Here is a 9,883-nt window from a genome sequence, read left to right as displayed (position 1 = left end):
GAATCTAACACTGTCATATTTATGCATCATAGAAATGCCAGCACCTGTGCCTATTAAAGAATCAAATGTTCTACTTGTATATTGCTTAGATATTCTGATAGCAAGTGGACAGTTTTATCCACCAGGTGATGGCCACTATGAATAAGCAATGTAACATGTACCTTATTGTACAACTTTTTTGCTGTTTTAGTAGCACATGAGGTAAAATAACAAACTTGTGATGTATTGATCCCAGCTTCAGAATCAGACACTCACTGATTTTATTATAGCCTTCAAATCTACTGTTTGCAAGTAAGGCCACACCAATTTAATTTGTTGGTTCTCGGATTCGCCTCTTCATTTTTTTCTGATTTGCAAAAAAAAAAAAAAAAAGATTCTGGTTCTGAATCAACTCAAATATGCTCATATTTTGCCACCATCAGTTGGGAAATTCCTTTTCTTCCTAGTTGTTACAGTTTTTTGCCATCTATCAATGCAGTGGTTTGATTAAAAGTTCAAAATTTATACTTTAAATTTTAACCCAGCCTTTTTTGTTGACTTCATGGCTCATATTGTAGCATTTGGGGCTATAATAGAATGCCTAGACCTGTTTTTATTTTTTTTTTTTTTCGCCCTGTCGCTTCATATTTTTTCGGAAAAAATCCGAGAACCAACAAATTAAATTGGTGTGGCCTAAACATCTAACAAACAAGAAACAATAGATCTCAGTCCTTTCAAGGATTACTAGTCTGTGTTCCTTTTGATGACCAAATGGCTTCAACTCTTTTGTCATGGGCAAAAACAGTACCATGCAAATACTAACACCACAAGTCCAGAAAGGATGCTTTTCAATACTTCTGCTCAATTCTTTTCCTGATAATTTTATCTTGGTCTGACTATGCTCACATTCTTCTATAGGTATAATTCCTCCACAAAGGAAGTAGAAAACACTGCTGTAGTTTTAACGTGCTACTCCATATTTACACAGGTAACACCTGTTTGTTTTGTTATAGCGTGGGCCCAGGTTGGCGTGCTGATGAGAAGCCGAGTCCCACGCCCTTCTGTGTGTGCGTCGTGCCGCGTGCAAACTCGTACTGCGCCTCCAGCGTACGGAACAGCTTCTCCTGCTCCTGCTGAATGTCTGGTCCGTCCCCAGGTGCCTAAAAACAAATCAGCAATATCTAACTCAACATCCACTGACAACTACAGTCAACATTACCTATGTTGGCCACTTGATGTACTAAAAATACATGTACGGCCATTTGGCTTTCATAAGAGTCACAGAAAATGGCCAGCAAGCCAAAATGTCACCAATACAGGTGGCAAATCTCTCTGTACTTTAAGAAAAGTCTAGAATTCTTGGACTACATTTTAGATCTAAAATGTTCATCACATACAAGAATGTACTCCTTGATCTACTTTGGAGAAAATCAGAAGGACTCACCTGACTGGCTCCACTGCCAGAGGCCTCTCCATGGATCCCCATCAGTCGGCGGAACTTTGCCTGTGTGGCCTCGTCGTGGAACTTGGTTTTGTCCCATACAGTGCCCGCAGGAGCATCACCCTGAGATATGGATACAGGGAAGACACTCTTTAACATGTCTCAAATTACAAATGGATCATTACGGAAATGAACTTATTGTAGTAAAGTTGAAAACACCCAACTATCTACAACTCTACTTGATGTTGTTGAAATATTTTTACAAAATACATAACATAACAATATCAATAGCAGTTAACAGATAATAAACATCTGTAAGCCTACCTCTTTCTTTTCTTTCTTGCCAGCCCAGAGCAGTTTTCTTTTCTGCATCTGCTCTGCATATTTCATGGGGTTCACAGCAGTTGGGTTATAGTAACTTGGCACCTGTCAACAGAACAGAACATTGGTTACATTTTGCAAACTGATGATCAGAAACAAACCATTTCATATGGAATTTTGTTTGTTAAAAAAATGTTTACAGCAGGAAGATCATGTAAGTGAATACACTCTAGCCAGGTGTAGTATATGTGCACAGTATGAGGTTTTCACCTGTATGCCTGTTTCAGCTGCTACCTTCATCTGCATGGCCCTGGCAGCTGCACACACGGCCTCCTGGGGCGTCACCTGCTGTCCTGCCAGCAGAGGGTTCACTCCCACAATGGAGGGGGGTACACCTGCTGCAGCTACAACACATACACATTCCTTTGAAACATGACAAAATAAGTCATAACAACAAATAGTAGGCCTGATGAAGAGGCATAAGAATTTCTTAGAATTATGCCAAGTTTTAGGTAGGCTTTTCTTTGCATATTGTTACGAAATATTATGGGGGGCGACACAAATTATCTGGTACGTATGACCCGCTACTACGGTCACGTGTTTCCGACGTCCCATTTCAAGAGTAGTCGGGTCCATTCCGTGAACAAGGTTGATGGAATCAGCCGAAACTTTGGGCAAGTCCCAATTCATTCCAGTGTTGGCAGATTAAGTTAAGTCCTTATTTCATATTCATGTATCTGTTGATATGGGTCAGTTTTGTGCCTGAATGTAACAAATAAATAAATAAAATATCTTGACATGTTTCCACACTGTCCTACCTTCCCCACTCTCCAGTTTAGCCTCCATCTCAGCCTTCTCCCGTTCTGCCTTCTCCTGCTGTTTTTTCTTGGCTCGCTCCAGCCTCCTGCGGAGCGCGTCCTGTGCGTCCAGGGCGGGGTCACCAGTTGGACTGGCGCTGCCGGACGAGGAACGTGACCTGTGACCCGGGCTGCGACGCCGACCACGCCCACGTCCCCGCATACCACGGCCACGCATACCTCTGTGGGGACTGAACATACACATTGTATACACATGTAAGTATGTAATTAACCTGTAAGTGTGTGACTTAATGTGAACTTTTGCAAAAGGACTACTGTAGTTCCTGATTTTGCATGGTACTTTTATGTTCACGGTTTTTGAGGTCACTTCTGTACTTCTGAACTTTTCATTATTGTGAGCATATAATTTGACGACTTTCTTTTTTTTCTGCACCTACATGTACCACCAACATATAGTTCCATGAACCCCTCCCAAACCATGATGTTAGAACCAACCTTCTCCTCCGTGGTGGAGACCTCCGATGATCTCTCCTGGATACAGGTGACCTTGAATGACGTCTCCTGGGAGATCTTGACCTCTTGCGTGCATATGGTGAGTGTGACCTTGACCTTCTACGGGGAGATCTGGACTGCTTGCGAGGTGATCTGGATTGCCGACGTGGTGATCTCGACTGCTTTCTGGGTGATCTGGACCTTGATTTTGAACCCCTGTGGTGAGGTGACTTGGATCTGGCTGGGCTGAGTGATCTGGATCTGGATCTTGGATGTTTTTTTGATCCTGATTTTGATCTATGAGGAGAGGGAGATCTCGACGACGAATGCTTCCTCTCTGGAGATAGTGACTTTGAACGTCTCCGTGCCTCTCTACAGATCAGAGGAACACAGAGAAAATGTTAGATGTTTTATCAAGTGTTTGACTCAAAATCATACAACTGGTACGGCAATTCTCTCTATGACAAAACTGATAATTTTGATGTAAAGCAGGGACTTGGTAACATACAAAGTGCAAATAAAAGAAGGCCTGAACAAACCTGGGAGGTGACCTTGAACGTGACCTCCGTCGTCTCCTGTCCGGTGACCTTCGCGAGTCCCTCCTGTCCTTGGACTTGCCCTTCTCCCAGTCTCTGGATGACCTGCGGACAGGACTGTCCCGTGACCCTCGCGCCCTGTCACGGGAACGCCGTCTCCTGTCCGGGGATTTCAGTCTGTGCCTCCCTTCAGGAGACCCCTTACTCCTGTGTGCCTTCTTCTTGGGCGATCTTGACCTCTTACGCTTTGGAGAAGGGCTCCTTGATGACCTTGAACCCTTATATCCCTTCCTGGGCGAGAGAGACCTTCTGGGCGATGGTGTCTGTGATGTCCTTGACCTTCTTGGCGACCTTGAAACTTTAGGTGAACTCCTTGGTGATCTTGATCTTTTAGGTGACCTTGACATCTTGGATTTACTAGGAGACTTGGAGTATCTTGAGTTGTTTTTGTTGTGGGACTTTTCTCGCTGGTCCACAGGTGAGGGAGACTTCCGGGGACTCCGACTTGCCGACCGCGATGACTCCCGTCGTCTTCTCGGAGATGGGCTACGATTGGATGGAGGGGATGCGCCCGAGAGACGTCTGTCTGATACGGACTTGTCCTGTTTTGGGAAGAAGTGGCGTCTTACAAGGGATAATGTAACAAAACAAAGTTAGTATCAAGAAGTGGCACAGTTGTCCATCTGGAAGAGAAACAGACTAGAGGAAAGGTTGAAGATTCTTTCTTTTTATCTGCACAGGTAACAACTCATTTCTTTGTTTGTTGCATTCTATTTTTCCATTTTCAAACCAATAGGTAGTCTATTGCTTGGCCCAAGCTTTGCACCAGAAACTGTAGAGTTTTAGATATCAAATTATAAAACTTTAAAAATTATAATATATTTTTCTCAAAATAAGCATTATTTTGACTTAGTAACATCCTGATACCAAAATTGTTGAAAATGTTAAATTCCTTTGTATTCATGCATATCTACATAGCCAATGTGTATATAATAATGTTTTTCTCTTGAAAACCAGCCAAAGATTAAATTAAATATGAAAATGATTACAGCAACTGGTTACCAAAGCAATAATTGTCTTGGTCTCTTATTGTGAATCTAACAAAAGGTAGACTGTAGACTTTAAATGACATAGACACACAAAATACGACAGAGAAGAGATACTCTTCCATACATAAGAAGACTGAGGCTGAGATGTGTACAGACACCAAGCTGCTATTTACCTGTAGCGGCCACCGGTCTAACAAGAACGGCCGGATGCTTTTGTCCCGACCAGCTTCACTCGGAGTACTGGGCTCGCCGAGGCATGGTTTAAGCTGGTGCATAGTTCATCAATTATAGAGGTGTTATTATGTGTTTTTACATCTCTTCCACTGTATGACAGTAGACTATGCTTCAGTGCTCCTTCAGAGTGTCTATCTAAAGATGCTAACTGTTCTTATATGCAACACTCACCTCCAAAATTTGGATAAAATCATACCTTAAACTCAAGTTCTCTCATTAGCATACACATACAAAAATGCTGAAAATACAGACTTAAGTACCAGAGTTGAGCTGTAACCTCTATCTACATGTGGAAAACAAAATATTTGCATCTCTTGCATGAGAAGCTCACAGATTATTACAATGTATGGTTTTCCATGTAGATAGAGGTCCAGTCAATCCTGGAACAAGTTGGAGACATCTGAGAACGCCTATACTGTGTTACAAGTTCTCATGCATACGTAACTGTAAACTATCACAGTTCTCCACTGCCATGGAAAAAATCCTGTGGGGAAAAAAGTTGTGAATTTTCCTGGACTAATTCTTGTTGACATAACAACTTGAGAAGATAAAAAAATAACTGCAATCTGATAAACAAAGCACACACACATTCCTAGGACAGAAATACTACAAGTACGTGACAAACCACAATAGAGCGCTGTCAGCATTTGGGTCAAATATGACTTTGGTGGGACCGGATATATCAATAGGGAGCTTGAAACTAAGTATTTTCAGTGACATCATAATCACTGCTCTCCCTAAGGCCAATTTTTCTTCGTGCAGGCAACCCTGTATTACTGTGGAATCAAAATCAATACATCAATACAACAGCATGCTTGGACGTTAGTTTCAAACCCCCAAACTTAAGTGGCATGACTTTACCTCTGGGCCTTGCTGTAGGTCAGACATCTCGGCCTGCAAACCACTAGAACTGGCAGCTGGCTGCTGGCCTTCCCTTGTACGTTGGGGAAGATCTTCTTGTTGCTGCATCCTCACAATAGGCACCTGTAAAATAGAACAGGCTTTTAAAATATCACTTCTAGGATATCTGCTGAATATGAAACAAAAACACTATGTGCATTTTGCTTGTAAAGCCCCTTTCACATGTGTCACATGACAATTAAGACAAAATATTCACTTAAGCATGCTTTAAGTACAAAAGTATATTAGCAAACTGTACATACATCATTACATGTATTCTTAGCAAGTTCCTTCCTAACATTTCAAGCCATCTCTCTCAAAGCTGTATTCATATTCATACTCATACTATAGTCATAGCCTCTGAAAAATTAATAAAGGAAGTTCTATAGGACTCATAAGTAAAGGGTGATCAAATGATTGCTCCTTTGTGCAAAGGGGATAGCTACTGCAGACGACTCTTTTCATGAGGTCAGCAGAGTTGACATTGTCCTTGACATCCTTTGCATGGTAATATTAAACCTTTGCCTACATGAGAAGACTAGGTCAAGGATTCATTTTATTTCATCATGGATGGTATGCATGACATTGCATGGAATGGGTGGTATGCATATTGCGTCAATCCAGATTGGACTGGCACCAAAAATTTCTCTGGAACAGATATTAGCTTGGAGAGACAATCAACATACATGTATTGTGGAGGCAATGTCCGTACGGTACCAGACATAATTTGATGAAATGGTAACACCCAGTCAATCATCCTGAAAATTACAGGACTTCATCAAGTCCACAGGCACATCTGTGTGTAATTGAACAGAGTACAGATGATTGGGTTTCCAGATGAAAGTAAAACCCTGCATACTAATGATAGCAAAGATAGGGCTGAGTAGATTCTGTTACAGGAAAGCTGTTCGTCAGTACATCTGGGAAGATAGATACTGCAATTAATCAGATCTGATGACTGCAGTGCAAAAGATGTTGCGGAGGAAATTATAAATCCACCAATACACTAAGTTATGTATAATGTCCTTGGTTATATACTGTCTGTTAAATCTCATGGGGATCACTAGTAATTTTGCATTGGGGAAGGGGGAAAGACTTGGTCGCAGTGAAATAACCATAGTGGGGCAATGCAAAACAATATACATGTTCACATCACCAACGAGTAACGTTAATGTTACATGTAAATTTGAACTATATGCTGACACTAATTTCGAACGTTGAAATAAAATGCATCTCTACAATGAAGTTGAATATGGTATGATTTTCCACGAGAAAAGGAACATTTTACAATACAATTTTTTGTCAACAAAATTTCTCTCTCACTAATCATGAAGCTCAAGATGGGGTAGGTGAAAATTAGCATGCAAAATGCCTTGATTATGCAATCCTTGTGAGCTCAACTTTTTTTTAAATTTCAGTAAGAAAGTACTAATTACACTGATGGAATCTCATTAAATTTTCAGAAACCTCAAACAACATTGCAAACATGTACAAGTGGGGGTGCCCCGCCATATTTGGCAAGAAATGTTGTTGTCCGTCGGCTGCCGTCGAGTGCTACACACAAAACAATAAAATATCGACAAAATCACATTTTTCTGCAACAGATTTTGTCAGAAAGCATACAATGAAGTATATTATGTGCATCTCACCTGTTTTTGTAATGGGAAAGGGCGAGGTTTGTCGGTGAATGCTGAATCATTGGACTCACTGCCTTCACTGTCGTACCCAGCCAAGGCGTCCATCTTGAATGTGTAGGTTGGTGTTTGGGGACAGTACGTTTTATCTTCATGGTGAAATCGCAAAAATTAACATCTTTCAAATAGACTTTTTGTATATTAAAAAAAACCTACATATTCAAATATTTTCTTCGTCGTCGTACAGCACAGTGGTGTGATTTGAACTCTTACTCAACTATTCATGTGTATCTATATGAAGCCTTGGTGCATTAATGATTTGTCCCTAGAATTAAGCTCAATCTCGTTTACTCTCACGATAGCTGCTTTTGTACGAGACTTGAGAGTCAAAATGGCTGCGCCCTTGGTTGGAAAAACGTTTCTGAGGACTTTCTTTGTTCTATCAAGAAGATCTTTACACTTACAACAGGTATTAACTCTTCCCCAAATGTCTCAATAAATTTTCAATATCGTGTACAGTCGGTTTCATTTTGTGACAACGTTGGGTTCTTGAAAGAAGTGTGGATATGTTTTATTGGGGAGGGGGGTAGGCTGACACTCAATTATAAGCATGGTTTGTGTTTTTGAGCAAATTATGTTGTAATCATATTCTTTTGTTTTACAAATACGATATGATTGTTTTTGGAGCAGGCAACAGTATGTACCGGTAGTAGAGCCTACAGTGAAGGAGGTGGACTTCTGTCCAGTCTGTTTGGAGGTTCAGGTGACAAGGAGCTGGCAGCAGCTGAACAGGAGACCCAAGACTTGCTGGCACAGAGGTAATCTGATCTACCCAGTGGCTGTTACTCAATTGTCAGATTTAATCCTATGATACATGCACCCTATTGATATTACCCATGCAAATTAGCTTTATTTGCATAACACACTATTTTTGCACAATAAATGTAAGCTGCATAAACTTGATAAAGATCAGGTTGATCCACACAGCTGTTCTGTACTTTTTAGATACTGAGAGTTTCTGTAAAGTTTAGAAATACTTCAATTGTCTCTGTTTTTTTCAGACCCACACGAAAGTCCAGAGCATACCAGCCACCACCAGACCTACAGCAGAGACTAGAAGGCATGGCAGCAGAGATCAGGGGAGGACCAACAGATAAATGGAGGAACGTCAGTGTTGAAAACATCAGCACCAAATTCCAGGTAACGTTACATGTATAATTCTTCAAAGACATTTAATGTCTAGTTTGATATGGAAGTCATCATTAGAGTGGCTTTGGAGTCATTTGTAATTTTGCGAGATATATTCAGGGCCTGGCTTTGGCTTGGCATTGTTAGATTTCAAGATAGATTTGTGGACTGTTTCGTCTTAATGTCTTCTTGATCTATTTTTCTTTACAGGTTTTGTCAAGGTGCTACAAGGAGTTTGGACATGAAGTTCCAAGTAATGAGCTGGCAAATATGAAAACCTTCCAAGATGTGCTGGACTTTTACAAGACAGCTGTAGTAGACGCTGATGTTTACAATCAGCTGATTGAAAAAGACCTTCCTCCAAACGTCAATATCCAATGGGATGCCTATGATCATTTGGTAAAGAAGAATTCATAGCTGAAGGAAGGGATCTATACAGAAATATTTTCTTGTATAGAAAAAAGCAGTGCTTTGTGGTAAACATTTTTTTGTTTAGCTATACATTGTTTCTGTAATCAACTAGAAAAAATATAAAGATTATTGTCTGAATAAAGATCATCAGAATTCTTGATGACTTGTTATTTGTCTTTATATCTATCCTGCATCCAAACATTATTTGGCACTATTGAATGCTTTATTGTCTCATTCTATGTCAAATAAATAGTTTTAGGAGTCTTGAATCTTCATTTTCTTCGGTTTCCATCAACTATCAACAGAGGACACATACTGCTTGAGAATAATACATTTACTTTTGATTGTTCAAATACAAAGTGGGTACAAAATCAAAATATCACAAGGCAAGATATTAAGGATCTTGAATATACAAATGTAGATATTATGTGCATTATCACAGATGTGTGGCTTTGAAACCATTGTAATATATGTAGCTAATACGGTAATCTCAATAAAAATGAAAACCAGCAGAGTGGTAATGACTTATATGAACAACATTGAACAGCAAGCAATATACAATACAGGCATATCGAAAGGCTTGCAACAACATACTTGATACCATGATAACCAAAATGTTGGAGACTCACTGCATATACAGAGTTACAAAATTCTCTATACTTCAGTACTACATAATGAAAATACTGTATATTCCTTTTCATACTTGAGAAAAGTCATTACATCTTGCTTGAGGTAAAGCACATTCATTAAAATATAGAATAATTTATGTACATTGGGAATGTTCACATTTGATGTTGAGAAGTAAACATGGTTGAACATGCCACAACAAGGGATCATATGACACTAACACTTTTGAAACGGAATGTTATCAATGGGACAT

At 40.0% G+C, this 9,883-nt stretch overlaps 2 protein-coding genes across 3 annotated transcripts; one reads left to right on the top strand and one right to left on the bottom strand.

The window, feature by feature from the left end:
• Nucleotides 1-703: 703 nt before the first annotated feature.
• On the bottom strand, nt 704-7,540 carry LOC109466164 (arginine/serine-rich coiled-coil protein 2-like). 2 transcript variants are annotated; one of them, XM_019763825.1, is made up of 10 exons: nt 7,420-7,540; nt 5,732-5,854; nt 4,810-4,902; nt 3,591-4,189; nt 3,055-3,423; nt 2,560-2,789; nt 2,012-2,145; nt 1,745-1,846; nt 1,424-1,543; nt 704-1,139 (listed from the first exon to the last, which is right to left on the bottom strand). In XM_019763825.1, the coding sequence occupies exons 1-10, from the start codon at nt 7,510-7,512 to the stop codon at nt 987-989; spliced, it is 2,016 nt and encodes a 671-aa protein (XP_019619384.1). In that variant the 5' UTR covers nt 7,513-7,540; the 3' UTR covers nt 704-986. The 2 variants fall into 2 exon arrangements, with proteins under 2 accessions (XP_019619384.1, XP_019619391.1); XM_019763832.1 differs by lacking the exon at nt 4,810-4,902 and having other exon boundaries at nt 705-1,139; nt 7,420-7,538.
• Nucleotides 7,541-7,769: 229 nt separating this feature from the next.
• Nucleotides 7,770-9,160, top strand: LOC109468565 (39S ribosomal protein L50, mitochondrial-like). The gene is made up of 4 exons (XM_019766833.1): nt 7,770-7,873; nt 8,095-8,222; nt 8,466-8,604; nt 8,803-9,160. Exons 1-4 carry the CDS (start codon nt 7,796-7,798, stop codon nt 9,007-9,009), a joined length of 552 nt encoding a protein of 183 aa, XP_019622392.1. The 5' UTR covers nt 7,770-7,795; the 3' UTR covers nt 9,010-9,160.
• Nucleotides 9,161-9,883: the final 723 nt, after the last annotated feature.

The sequence above is a fragment of the Branchiostoma belcheri genome, unplaced genomic scaffold, assembly GCF_001625305.1.
Source record: "Branchiostoma belcheri isolate BF01 breed outbred unplaced genomic scaffold, Haploidv18h27 scaffold1, whole genome shotgun sequence".
NCBI classification, from domain to species: domain Eukaryota; kingdom Metazoa; phylum Chordata; class Leptocardii; order Amphioxiformes; family Branchiostomatidae; genus Branchiostoma; species Branchiostoma belcheri.
Note: the sequence above shows the minus strand (reverse complement) of the source record. Positions and strands in the feature narration are given on the sequence as shown.

What these genes read in the sequence shown, in the direction of transcription:
- LOC109466164 (XM_019763825.1), bottom strand. Translation starts at nt 7,512, where the DNA reads ATGGACGCCTTGGCTGGGTACGACAGTGAAGGCAGTGAGTCCAATGAT. An exon ending in ACCTACAGCAAGGCCCAGAG is followed by an intron (nt 4,903 to 5,731) that starts GTAAAGTCATGC and finishes ACTATGCACCAG; the next exon opens with CTTAAACCATGCCTCGGCGA. An exon ending in TAAACTGGAGAGTGGGGAAG is followed by an intron (nt 2,146 to 2,559) that starts GTAGGACAGTGT and finishes TATGTGTTGTAG; the next exon opens with CTGCAGCAGGTGTACCCCCC.
- LOC109468565 (XM_019766833.1), top strand. Translation starts at nt 7,796, where the DNA reads ATGGCTGCGCCCTTGGTTGGAAAAACGTTTCTGAGGACTTTCTTTGTT. An exon ending in GATCTTTACACTTACAACAG is followed by an intron (nt 7,874 to 8,094) that starts GTATTAACTCTT and finishes TTTTTGGAGCAG; the next exon opens with GCAACAGTATGTACCGGTAG. An exon ending in ACATCAGCACCAAATTCCAG is followed by an intron (nt 8,605 to 8,802) that starts GTAACGTTACAT and finishes TTTTCTTTACAG; the next exon opens with GTTTTGTCAAGGTGCTACAA.